The 13,683-nt window shown below is 40.3% G+C and overlaps 1 protein-coding gene across 1 annotated transcript; it reads right to left on the bottom strand.

The window, feature by feature from the left end:
• Positions 1 to 7,783: 7,783 nt before the first annotated feature.
• nr4a1 (nuclear receptor subfamily 4, group A, member 1) lies at positions 7,784 to 13,064 on the bottom strand. Its single transcript, XM_008293647.1, has 7 exons — positions 12,975 to 13,064; positions 11,133 to 11,927; positions 10,873 to 11,002; positions 10,041 to 10,204; positions 9,732 to 9,934; positions 9,458 to 9,636; positions 7,784 to 8,969 (listed from the first exon to the last, which is right to left on the bottom strand). The coding sequence occupies exons 2-7, from the start codon at positions 11,913 to 11,915 to the stop codon at positions 8,713 to 8,715; spliced, it is 1,716 nt and encodes a 571-aa protein (XP_008291869.1). The 5' UTR covers positions 11,916 to 11,927; positions 12,975 to 13,064; the 3' UTR covers positions 7,784 to 8,712.
• Between the last annotated feature and the right edge of the window lie 619 nt (positions 13,065 to 13,683).

Here is a 13,683-nt window from a genome sequence, read left to right as displayed (position 1 = left end):
TCTGTGGTCAATCTAAGTCTTTGTTGAAAAGTGTCCTTGTGGTTTCCTTGGGCCTGTCAATTTTTTTGTGTCTCCTATTTAGCCAGTTTGTGTCTTTGTTGTTTGTTGCGCTACGAGTCAGACATTTGAGTTTCTTTATGATCCTTTTGCATACTTTTGTAGTTAATTCTGCTCAATGTGTGTTTCTGTGATCCTTTTGTGCCTGTGATTGATTTCAGTCTTTCTGAGTTTTTGTTGACATTATGGATTCCTTGTGGTTATTTTGTATGTCTTTGTGATCAGTCTGTCTTTTTGTATTCATTTTTGTGTCTTTGTGGTTGGTTTATGCTTCTTTATGTCAGTTTAAGTCTCTTTAAAGCCATTTTGTGTCTCTTCATGGTCATTTTCCTTCTCTTTGTTGTCACTTTGAGTCCTTGTGGTCATTATGTACAATTTTGTTGTGCGTTCCCATCTCTGTGGTCAATTTGAGTTCATCTATAGTCGCTTTAAGTCTCTTTGTGGTCCTTTTTTGTCTCTTTGTCGATGATTTGAGTCACTGTGGTCATTTTGTGTCTCTTCGTGGTCACTTATATGTCTCTGGAGACATTTGAGTTTCTTTGTGGTTGATTTGTGTCCCGTAGTTGATTGTTGAGTTGACTTTGCAAGAAGCAACATTCACAATCAGTCCAAACAAAATAGGTTTTTCAGTGAATAATATCTGCACTTGGTGTGAAACTGGGACTTTGATGATTTATAATGAATATAAGTAGATTTAGTCCATCTTCAGGACGCTGTTGCTTCGTTTGGAAGCAGCTGTGAGTCTCAACATATTAGCTGTGTCATTGACTGGCCACTGGATGGCGCCACTCGTCAACTTTCGACTTAAACCTGCAGCACTGACACAATCACTATCTCGCCTACTTCCCTGTCCTTTGGAAACACAACTCCTTTGATTTGATTATCACCGTTTGATTCAAGTAGCTCCTCTGTTTATCTGACATGTTTAATATGAGCACTATACTGTCTGAAAGATACAAGATTTCACTGCTGTCTTTGGCTTCATGTTGACAAAACTGTCCAGGTGGAGGCTGTTGTGTTGTGGTGAGCTCAGAGTGATAAGTGTCAGGATAATTCCAGTGTGAGGGCAGCACGCCAGCACACTCTGTCATATCTAAGTGGCATTATTGATTTCATGTGATGACTGTCTATTTTAGTTGTGGCTATTATTGGAAGTGTTCAGAGGGACTCTGTGCTACCCTGTCACCATCTGTAAGGATGAGATATGACTCCTCAGAGACGAGGACGTGCAGGAACCTGTGGTCTATACAGGCCTCTCGTATGTTTCAGGGAGCTGCCGCCTCCCCTTACATGTACTGTATATGTGTTACTATACACTTTGTTGACTGTGTGCCATGAAACTGCTTATGTAAATTTTAAACTTTTGTACTGTCAAAAAAATGTTTTAAATCTGCACGGAGCCGGTGATTTATAACAAAACGCTCTTCAGATTTTGAGTTTATCTTCGTGTTGAAAAATTTGATGCATTAGTATCCTCAGCTCAGTCTCCTGATCTGTCATCAGACACACTGTAAATCAGATGTCATTAAGGCTCCTGATTGATTTAAAGACATCAGAGGGAGTCATTTTATGTTTAATGGTATCCAGTGTTGGAAAAAGTAATTAGAAGGTTAAAGAAAAAGACACTATCAGGCACTGCATGTAGAAACCTAGCATTTTGCATATTTATAAGTGCAAAAGTATTCGCAAAAGTAACACATTTTACCCACAAGGTACAAGTCACTATTGTGTAAATATTACTACATTGTCATTTATGTATTTACAATCACCTGTCTCCATCCTATTATTCACTGAAACAAGATTTTTAAGAAATAGCTTATAGATTAACAACAGTGCTGTATTTTCTGAACTGTAGGTTTTTAATTTGCCTTGTATAGGCTTTTATCACAATGTATGTTGATGTAACTACTATACAGATTTTGCTATAATTATCAATTTTCAATTTCTTATGACATCAGGCAAAAGGAGCTTACATTTACATTCACGTAAATATTTTTTAACGTACATGCTTCAAAGTATTTCAAGGCTGTTCCCGTCATTTCATAAACTATATTTTGATGGTTTGGTTGACATAATGGCTGTAAATGCATGAACTTAATGTTGTATGTCGTTTAAGCACAATTTTTTATTTTTTACATTCATAACACAAAAATCAAGTTAGCATTACTTTATGAAGTTTGCTTGATAACTTGAGTTTAGGATTTCATGTTTCTCTATCTTAACATGCCTTGACCATTTCAGATGTTCAAGTCAAGTGTTTTTCAGTAAAAAAAAAAAATAATAATTATGATTGATCTGAGACCCTACAGCATTATTAAGTTGAGTCCAGACATTATTTCTTGGGGCGTAGGTTGTTCTTTTTCATATAACCACTTTAGATTATTTTAAATGTTGCAGCTGAATCAGATAAGACTACATTTAACTGCTTTATACGCTGTATTTTACGAGCTGATTAAATACGAATGTCTGTGAAACAGTTCTTCTTTACTAAGAGGTTTATGATGAAAACAGAGTGTAACCTGGTAACTGTTCAGTCTAATGATCTGTATTTCCTATCCAGATCCAGTGTTTCTCCTCTTACATCATTATGTTGTGACTATTGATCAGTAATAAACCTTTTCCCCTCTTTCAGTTGGAAATCTAATCCAAAATCCATATTAACAAAGAGTCCTGCCAACCTCAAAGATAAAATGAAACAAAATAGCCTCTGGATATCCTGTTCCAGACTGACTGCCCAGTGCAGGACAGCAAGAAGTGGGAGCAGTACTGGAAGTCCACTGGGGCAAAATAACAAGCCGTATACTGTCGTCACAAGAGAAACTTTACATTTTCTGTTCAGATGCTTTAATGCAAACATTATTAAAGTGGAATGAAACGTTTGCCGACACTGGTTCACTTAATATCTGTTTCCCAGAAAACTATTTTTTATGACAAAACCTGCATTCACATCACACTCATGTTTGTCATGTTTCTGGGTGGTGAGGCTGGGAATGGGAGTGAGAAACGTTTCAATGCACCTAGAAACGCAAGACTTTTTTTTCTCTGTTTTCTACAGTGTAGAATAAAAATGAAGACATCAAAACTGTGAAATGCTAAATTTGGATTTATATCGTAAGCAAAAAAACAAGAGAAAAACTGCATTACATATTTTAGGCGCTACAGTATCTTCCTCCTGCTTTCATAACGGCTCTACACACTCTTCATTCACTCAGTCTGCTTCATGAGATCATCACCTGGTGCTTTTCCAACATTCTTGTAGTAGCATTTGTTGGCTGCTTTTTCTTCACTCTGCCATCCAACTCATCCCAAGTCATCCCAGCTGGGTTTAGGTTTTTGATAGTGGAGGTCGGGTTATCTGATGCAGCACTGTATCGCTTATCTTCTATGTCAAACAGAGGTCTGGAGGTGAGTTCTGGCTTAATGTCCTGCTGAAAAACTAGCGATAGTTCCACTAAGCTCATACCAGACAGGATGGTGTGCTGCTGCAGGATGCTGTGGTCGCCATACTGGTTTGTTGTTGCCTTGAATTCTGCGTTAATTACCAATAGTGTCACCAGTAAAAGAACCCACAACACCATCGCAGCTCCTCCATGTTTCACGGTGGAACCACACATGCAGATGTCATCATTCACCTTCTCTTGGTCTAAAAAGCAACCAACCTAAGTCCAGATTTCTGCTGGTCTAACTTCCATTCCTTGTGTTTCAAAGTCGAAGTAGTTCTGTTCTTGTTCTTGGTCATGGTTTCTTTACTTCCACCATGATTCACACAGTCTCCTTCCTTAGTTCATGTTGAAATTTGTCTTCTGCTTGAACTCTGGGAAACACTGATGTGGAACCTAATCAGATTTCTGAAGCTTTAATGAACTTCTCTTCCTCATGAGTACCAGTTTCATCACAGCATTTGATGGTTTTCGCACTTGAACAGACTTTGAATGTAAAGTAATAGAAGTTTTCTGGACTGACTGACCTTCATGTTTTATACTAATGATGGATAGATGGTGTTTTTAATTTGTTTATTTATTTATTTTTTACTTGCTTTAATTGAGTTGTCCTTTCTATAGTTATGGACTATAGTTTTTGAACAGAGCTATAAACCAACACTACCTCAGCACAACAAAATGAAAGAAAAACCCTTCAGTGAGTTGGTGCATCTGAAACTTTGACCAGCACTTTATTCATTTTTGGGACATGTTTAACCAGACCATTTGATTAAGTAAACTGAAAGCCACTGAGTATCCAGCCTCACCAGTTCTTCATTTGTGACACAGCACACAGTTTAAGTCAGAAGAAATGGTCTTTGTGAAGAAGAGGCCTCACCTCTTTTTCATTTTCATAAAAGACCAGATTTCTGCCAGTTGAATCTCCATTTGTTGTGTTTCTTATTCCAAGCAGTTATCTTATTCTCCTGTGGTGTCTGTGCCCCAGTTCCACCATGGAGGCCACACTCCCCTTGATGTTGAGATGTGTCTTCTGCTTGAACTCTGGGCCGCATTGATGTGAGACCTAGTCGGAGGTTAAATTAATTGGTGATTTCTGAGGCTCTAGTGAACTCTTGGTTTTCCTCATGAGAGCCAGTTTCACAGCATTTGATGGTTTGTGCGTTTTTTTCTTTTTTACTTTTTCTTTTTTCTGGACTGATTGACCTTAAAGTCATTATATATGACTGTTTCTTGTTGCTGAACTGAGCCGTTCCTGCCATAGCACTAACAGTTGTTGAGTAGAGCTGTAAACCAACACCACCTCAACACAAAACAGCATTTGGCCTAAATTAAAAATAAATAAATTCCATCAGTTAACTTCTGACATGGCTCACCTGTTAATTGAAAACCATCCCAGGGAACAGTCTCATAAAGTTGGTGAAGATTTTGCCAATAGTGTGCACATCTGTCTTCAAAGAAAAATGAGAGCAAACAGCGCTTAACCTAAAATAAAACATTGGTTGCACTCTGTTTCTCACTGTGATTCCAGATTAGGTGTATGCTGTTGAAAATACTAAAACTAAAGTCAACCCTAGAACAAGTTGGTGTTTCTTAATTTTTGGCTGGCACTGTAAATTAATCATGTTTCGAGGCGTATATAATCCCTTTACTTTTAAAGACAATGTGAGGCCTCTTCCTCACCAAAGTCCAGATTTCCCCTCCTCCAATGTCCATCCTTGTCTTTCTTGATCCAAGCTCTTCTTCTTGATCTTCCTCATTTGTGTTTTTTTCTCTACAGCAGTTCCACCATGAATCCCTCAACTGATGCTGACACGTGTCTTCTGCTTGAACTCTGGGAGACAGTGATGCGGGAAATCATCTGAGGTGCTGTTAATTGCTGATTTCTGAGGCTCTAATGAACTTGAACAGAACTCTTGGTCTGCCACACGAGAGCCAGTTTCATTGCAGCATTTAATGGTTTTTGCACTTGAAGAGACTTTGAAAATGAAATTTTCTGGACTCACTGACCCTCGGAAAAATAAAGAAAAACCCTTGAATGAGTTGTTGCATCTGAACTTTTGACCTGTTTGGGGATGTCTATAAACACAGTCATTTGATTAAGTAAACTAAAAGCTGCTGAGTGTCTGACTTCAGCTCTTCTTCATTTGTGGCCTAGCAGAGTTTATATCAAGCTGCAGGTTAAATGTGACTCTTATAAATCTGTTCACACTGCCTCCTGGACACTCTGGAAACAAGTCTCAGTCACGCGTCTGAAACCGAAGCCTCTCTGCTGGTCTCATTTTATTAATGTGGCATTCTCATTTTCTCACAGACATGCACAATGTGCAGTGGACAGTTTGTCCCTCTGAGCTCCTCTCTACACTATCTTTATCCCCCACATAGGTTCTGTAATCAGAGTGATGCTGACTTTATCCAGTTACTGTTATTACATAAGTCCTGTATTTGCAAGGTCATAATTGTAATATTCCAACATATGTCATGTCTAAATCATATGGCAAAGTCTGCTCTCAGTAACATGGCACTGCAGGATGTCAGAATCACCTTGGACCAACTGCAATAATCTGCAACAGTTCATGTTCATCATTAGATAGACGTATATTTAAGGGACCACATATAGATCGGCAGCAGATCTGCACTGAGGGACTCATTATGGTCCAGTGTGTTGACTGGTCCTGATGTAAGACAGAATCAAATTTGTGAAGATAAATAAAACTAGGACCACGAGTAATTTCAGTTTTTTCTATTTTTGTGGATTCCTAGCTAACATGCACCTAGAGCCACAACATTAAAGTGATTTCCCCTCATACTGTGAATGTCCGCCCTGTGAGCCCTAGATACAGTGGTGGTGTCATTGGTATCTGGCACTGGCACGCTGGCAGCAGACCCTTTCGATCCTGTGAGTTGGGGCCTCCCCAGATGGGGCCTGTTCCAGGGCATCCCATGTATGCTCGGTCAGATTGGGGCCACTGGATCTTGGGCTCTTTGTTGTGTGTCTTGAGCTCTTCCTGACCAGTTCTGTTGTGTGTCGAGGCACATTGTCCTGATTAGGGAGGCTGCTGTCATGGGGGGTGTGCTTGTTGTGCTACGTGTCAAAGTAAAATCCACATGAGGACCAAAGGTTCCTGAGCAGAACATTGAATTTCAATGTTCGCTTATCTGTCAGTGGTTCTAAGGTTGTAGCTGTTTGGTGTCATAGGCTAATGTTTCAATATTTCTAGCTCCACTGTGTTTGCAGTCTATTTCCAGGTCTTTGTTTGTATGTTTTCTCAGGTTGTGTGATCTTCACTACTCGGGAGGATTTTAGAGATGGTAACATCCATCTGTCAGGGCACCACCGTGGTTCAGATTGACTAAACTTAGCAAGACTTGGACCGCAGTGAAATTCTGTTATCTCATTCAGGGTCTCCCCATGATGAATCCCCCTGACTTTAGGGACTTTTCCTTAAGTCCCTTCATGATGTTGTCTTGATATTTGTTGGATAAATTGCTATGAAATTTGATCTCACGTCTCCCTCAGAATTTTTTTTTCCCTTTAGTGATTCTCCATCAGGTCAAAATGGTTTCTATGCCCTCTGTGTGAACTTTGACTTTTGTGCCCCCTTTGCTTTCCTTCCCTCTTCACCAGTCACCAGTGTTCTTGAGCCTCTGCTTTCCTGCTGACTTTGCCTGTTTTGAACCATTACAGATGGTCATAAATTCCTACATGCTGTTAACAGGTGCACCTGAGTAATCTATAACCTATCATCTATAAATAACCCTTTATCGGCCTGAATTGTGGCACTGTTCCCATAACATTTACGTCAAGACTTACGAGGTGTGCATTTATGTGTTGACATACACACACACATGCATGTATGCATACATATGAGAGTGTGGCACTATACAATGATGAAGTAGTCTGGGTCATTTGAGACTGGCTTGGGAATTCCACTGGCTTCTAAAAAGAGACCAGCACATAACTAGCAGGGAGGTGGGTCGGTGGGTGCACTTTTTCAACAGTATGTTCTGAACTGTTGCCATAAGAAGAAGCTACACTTGACTCAGGCTTACAGGCTGCTGGCACAGCAAGACACTCAGCATGGACACACAACGGAAGAATAAACAGTGGACTAACATACTTGATATAAACTGACAAATGTTGTTAAGTCAGTGTTTATATACTATAGATACTCCATAAATATGCTGTCCAAGCTCATGTGGTGGATCATTTTTTTTAAATAACTGCAACAACCACACAATTGAATATACATTTCAGAATATTCCAGTAAAGATGACAAAAGCATTGAAAATATGCAGTTGTACATTTTATTTCATGTTTATCTGCAGTAAAATATAACATCTTAGTATGTAAAAATGACAGGCCTAAAACAAAATCGCCGCAGACTGTAAAACACAGCTCAAGTGGCGACAACACCAGCAGGTTTAAAACAGGTTCAAAATCATTTACAAACAAGACCAGTGTGTAAGACTGTACTGGACGATACATAGTATGTTAGCTGCTCAATGTCGATTCATGATACATGAATGATACTACTGATTAATCCTGTAGGTTAAACCTACTTTATCATCACCAAAAATATATGGTGGCATAAATATAAAGCACACAGGAGCTTTGAGTGACCTTCACCTCGGATGTTGATGTGCGTAGACTGACTCGTATGTCTGTTTGAATTACAAAGTGGTTCTACGAATAAAATTGCTTGTTTAAACACACTATAGCACCTGAAGAAATTCAAACAGAAATATGACTATTTTTAATACTTGAGCTAAAGATATCACAATAATGCTTCTGTCACTGAAATGATAGTTCAGATATGATTTGCATTGACTTTGTAACTGGTTGGAAAGTGCAGTGATGTTCTCTCCGTCAGAAACGTTTCCATGCATGGCACCTTGTTGTATGTAAACAGCCACCTTTTGGTCCATGAGGTGGCCTTTCTAATTCCATCCAGAGAGTCCACAATTTCCTGGAAAAGCAAACTAGGAGGAGTGTTATGTGATGGCTCCACATACATGTTGCTTCTAAAAGTTTTATAATGTGTTCACTTTTTAAAGAAGCAACACTTTTCTTCTGATGTTGCGTAATCCCTAAAGATTATCATTCTGTTCAGCTTCTTGCAGTTTCACTTTGTTACCTGGAGTCTGAGCGCTCAGCCTACCTCTCAAATGAACCCCAGGATTTTATATTACAGGTGGTTAATCTTCCATCTCGCACTCAAAACGGAAGCGTATCCATGAAGATTTTTTCCACAATCGGTGGTGGAGAAACAAGATCTTCCAATTTAAGGTAAAAGATGCGCTGGAGGCCTTGAGTGTACAGAGTCCTGAGCTCCGGCAGCTTCCCGAGAAGTCTGGACAAATAATTTGGCCGCAAAGAGTCAGAGCCGCAGCCAGAGACGTGATCTTTAAGGCAGGTAATGAGCTGATTCTGCAAATCCTCCACACGTTTTGGCTCCTTAAGGCCATGTCGGTCTGCAGAGGAAAATAAGACACATGATAAGAGAGAGAGTTTGTTTTTCTGACTTTAACCAAATAAAACACATTGATAATGGTCTGTCAACTTTGAAACTATACAGTGACAAATCTGACCTGTAGGCTTTATCTACTCAGTTCCTCTAAAACAAAGCCAGCAACTCTAGACTGTATGTGAAAAATCTCTTTACAAAACATAAACTATATTTAGTGGCCGTGCTTGCTGTGTAAATACAGCCACGCTGAAACAATTCCTTGGCTGTGAATGTAAACCTTCATTGTGGTTATGTTTAGGTCTGCTGTGATACATGACATCTTCTCTGTGTCATATATGAGGTCCAGTTACATTTTATCCTACACCTGTTGTGTCAGTCCTGTGTTGTGTAACTGCCGTTTGTTGTCCATTGCAATGACACTTAAAGACAGCTCCTGGTGGACGCTGCTGTCACAGCTCATGCAACCAACTCTGACACAAATGAAGATCTTACCGGTGATTATGACGAGGGCTGTGAGGCAGGAGAAGGACGAAACATCCAGCTTCATCCGGTGGAGACTTTGAGAAAACTCCAAGATGGAGTCGATCCATTCCCCAAAGCTGCGGACACACTGCATTTTATGAAGTACAGCTCCGTTGCAGAAGATCAGCTTGTCTGTGTTGGGATTGGACCTTCAAAAGAAAAACACAGGCTTTTAGTTTCATCAAACATCTCAAGGATGCTACAAATAATTTGACTAAATCTATTGCAAGCATGTTGTATGTACCGGTATGCAAGACGCAGGATGAAGAGTTCAACAAACGCAGATTCCAGCAGCAGTTCCTGGTCCTCAGAGCAGAACTCAGAGAAACCTGGGATGCTGTTTGCCCACTTCTTGATAACATCAAAGGAGGCTGTGAGTAAGTCGTAAAACTGTTTGATGTCACTGGCATCCTCCTTCATGTTCATGCTGACGTCCATCTCAACATACTGAAATTACAGATAGCACAGACGTTACAACAGACACCTCACTTCATGGTGGTGAAAATATTCCCAACGAGCTAAAAAATAATGAAGGGATGTTGTTTGTTCGTACCTTGGAATAATCCAGTGTGCCGAGGCTGGGGTTTGAATCGATGTGGGCCCTCACAAGAGAAGCGATCATGCTCACTGGAGACACAGTGGTTGTCACATCCTGAACGACTTTGGGCTTGGAAGGAAGACGACCTCTTCGACCTTTCAGGCTATCGGTTCTCACAACTGAAAACATTGTGACATCGAGTGTTATTTTATGTTCAGTGTCACCATCCCTATTCCACACTGGTTAACCTGCACTATAAAACTGATTTCCGTGAAACGACTGTGTAATACTTTAATGTTTAAAAACTGTAGAAATAGCTAAAATAACAGCAACTATCTGGAAAATAGTTTTTTTTTTTTAGCTGATTTACTCGTTGTAAAAATACTGATTTCTTTTTACAGTTTTGGCCCTTTTTTGTTTTTTATTCTTTCACAATCAACATATAAAGTAATGCTTTTTTTCTGTGAAGTACAAGACATAATTTAACTGTAATTTAACTAAAAGTGGAAGATCTGTAGCAGAACAGTTAATTATTTATTATTGATAAAATCCTTAGTATACATATTTCCTTCAAATTCCTTCAAATTACAGTAAAAAAATTTTTAATATTGATATTTTTGCTCATTTAAAAACAGTAAAAAAAATATGTTAAGAAAGAACAACTTGCCATTTTAAAAATATGGATTTTTGATGTAAACTTTATTTACAGTTTTGTTTTTTTTGTTTTTTTGTTTTACACTGCCATAGTGTGTAAAATAATATAATTGTATATTGTAATTGCAATTTACATATATGTTAATATAAATGTATGTATATTTTTTACAGTGTGGGTTTGCACTGGACTCACCTTCCCTGACCATGCCCACAGCTAGACACTTCTGGAAACGGCAGAACTGGCATCGATTCCGCCTCCTCTTGTCCACAGGACAGTCCTTGTTGGCGAGGCACACATACTTGGAATTTTTTTGTACTGTTCTCTGCAGAATAAAAAGAAACATTACTCTAAGCTGGCACAAGACATTCAGTCAGACAACACCCCCTCCTACTGAAAGCGTGTGGATTTCTAAAGAGATGAATTGGCTGTACAGACAAGTCAGATCTTATTACCTTGAAAAACCCTTTGCATCCTTCACAGGTCCGGACCCCGTAGTGCTGACAGGAGGCGTTGTCCCCACACACAGCGCAACAGCCCTCATTTCCACTTGGACTTTTTAGCTTGGGTGATAAGCTTCCATCCAGCTGGTCAGTGCCATCCAGACTGCATGCCTGCTCCATGGCCAAGGCAGGGAAGGTCAGTGCAGATGGGTGAGGATGGGTCAAAACGAAAGGGTCCTGCTCTTGTGGTTGACCCAAAAGTGACATGTCCTCCACTGACCCTGAACCAAACGTGAAGAAGGATGGTGCATGTGTTGCAGAGGTCTCCTCAGCCACCCAGTACCCTGGGCTGGGCGAGTAGGGCCCAAAGGCTGAATCCCAGGTGGATGCATGCTGGCCCTGGAACCCAGGGGTCGAAGGGGATGAGGCTGATGCAGGGCTGCCGAAGTAATCAGACCCACTGGGGGACACCGCCTCATCCGGGTGACTCAGCATGAACGATCCAGGGTAGCAGCCGTAAACTTGAAGTTCATCCAACTTGAAGTGGGTCTCCTGGCTGGAAGAGGGAGTGATGTGGGCAGGAGTTGTGGTAAACTGGCATGAATATGCATCAAAGTCTCCCGTCTGAGTGCCCACCAGGGAGCTGATGCTTGGCAGGGATGGAGCGGAGAGGTGGTCCCGTGGGCTGCTCATATCCACTGCCAGCCGGGAGATAAAGTCTGTGCTCTGAAGCTCTGAGCTGCCGAGGCTGTTCTCATAGGGCTGAGATCCATGCTGGGGGTGGATGCAAGTCATGGCTGCAAAAGACTGAAAAACACCAAATGGAAATGCACAAAAATATTACAATCTCTATACATTCTTTACAATTTGAGATGAAAAAACATAACTACAAGATACAAAATCATTACTGTACGAACAGCGACGTGGTAATCATAAACCAAAGGCACAGATGAGAAAACAAACAGGTGCTGATTCATTTCTAGTAACTTTACTTTCTCTGCAAACAGTTTTCAATTCTTTAGTGCTTTAATATGAGTTTTAAACAGGTTCACTAACAATCTCCATTTATTGAGACTTTAATTCTCAGATAGTGCATAGTTTCTAGCCAAAAACACTGTTAGAGTAGCCGAACAAGTTCATTTTACGGATCTTTAACTTTATCTAACCTTCAATATAGGACCCTGCTGCAAAAATGAATATCTTAGCCCCACATTTCTCCCCTGTCTGAGCACTGTATACAATGTTCCCATAGGCTGTGTGGTAGTTGGATTAAACACAAATTAATGATGCTCCATGTCAGCACAATATGAACAGAAGCATTACAGCACCTGGAAACTTGAGATCAAAGTAGGACCCTTTTAAAAGGGTCTAGGGCATATTCCCATGTACTCTAGTTGGCTCAGATTTGTAAAGCTGAGTTACAAGCCACCTGCCACACAGTGAAGCAGTGGTTTTTGGGGACCCCTGGGTTATTTATGAGAAACCCTATATGTTATCTGCTCTGCCTGGCACTCTTGAGTCACTTTATTGTAAATTACTAGTCACATATGCAAAGTGCAGAATGTGGGGTTGACTTTCAGACTGGGGTTCAATACCAGCATATGAATCACGTATCACACACTGGATGGAAAACACCGGGGCAGCCACTTGGCACACACCAGACTTTACTCTTATTTTTAGCGCAGATGTGAATGGATGCTGAGCTACAATACAGCCTGCAAATATAACTTTCTTTCCTCCTGTGGCATAAAAAGTTTGTTGAAGCATCACTACAGCTGTAATACGACTTTAAAAAACAAGTTACTTTCTGTTTTAAATTCTGCTGTAAAGGTGGAGATAATCAAAGTCTCTTACCTGATTTGGCCCGTTTACAAGTGTTTGGAACTGTGCGTACTCCACAAGCAATCATCCGTCATATTCGGCGTCTCCCAGCTCTGGATCAGTCCTCTGCTCTGCGCAGCGCCTTTATGCAATCGGCGTCGTTGTACCCATGACGCCACAGAAAGGTTTCCATACTGAGCTGCGCGGTGGGCGGGGAGATTTCCAGCCTGCGGCCAATCACACTGCGCCTTCGAGAGAATAGTCGCCGGATGACGCACTCCGGGATTCCGTTGACGCGCGTTCAGCGAAGAACCGCAGCATTGTCCTGTCACACACACACACACACACGCTCACACTCTCACACACAGATGTAGAAAACGCCACAAATCCGACGAAAACGCACAATAAGTGTCTCTTTATCAGTCTGTGGTTAATTTTACAGATCAGATGGAAAAAGAATATGTTTTGATCTCTTATAAACATTGAGACAAAGATGTTTTTTTTCTGTTTCTGTGTAAGAAAAAAAATGCAGACAGAAAATTCATGATCAAAGGGAAGCAGAACATTAGTAAGAACTGCATTTTATCTACTATAGAATAGAGTCACAGACGACACGGAAGTAGTGAAAGCAGTCATCAGAACTACTTTGTCAGTAAACATATCTACTGGAATATCAATATCAATATCTTTTCTGACTTAGAGGAAAAGTTGAAGATTCCATTTCCAATGTTCTGATTAGAAA

Source organism: Stegastes partitus, unplaced genomic scaffold (assembly GCF_000690725.1).
Source record: "Stegastes partitus isolate 25-593 unplaced genomic scaffold, Stegastes_partitus-1.0.2 Scaffold20, whole genome shotgun sequence".
NCBI lineage: Eukaryota > Metazoa > Chordata > Actinopteri > Pomacentridae > Stegastes > Stegastes partitus.
This window is presented reverse-complemented; position numbering and strand designations above follow the sequence as displayed.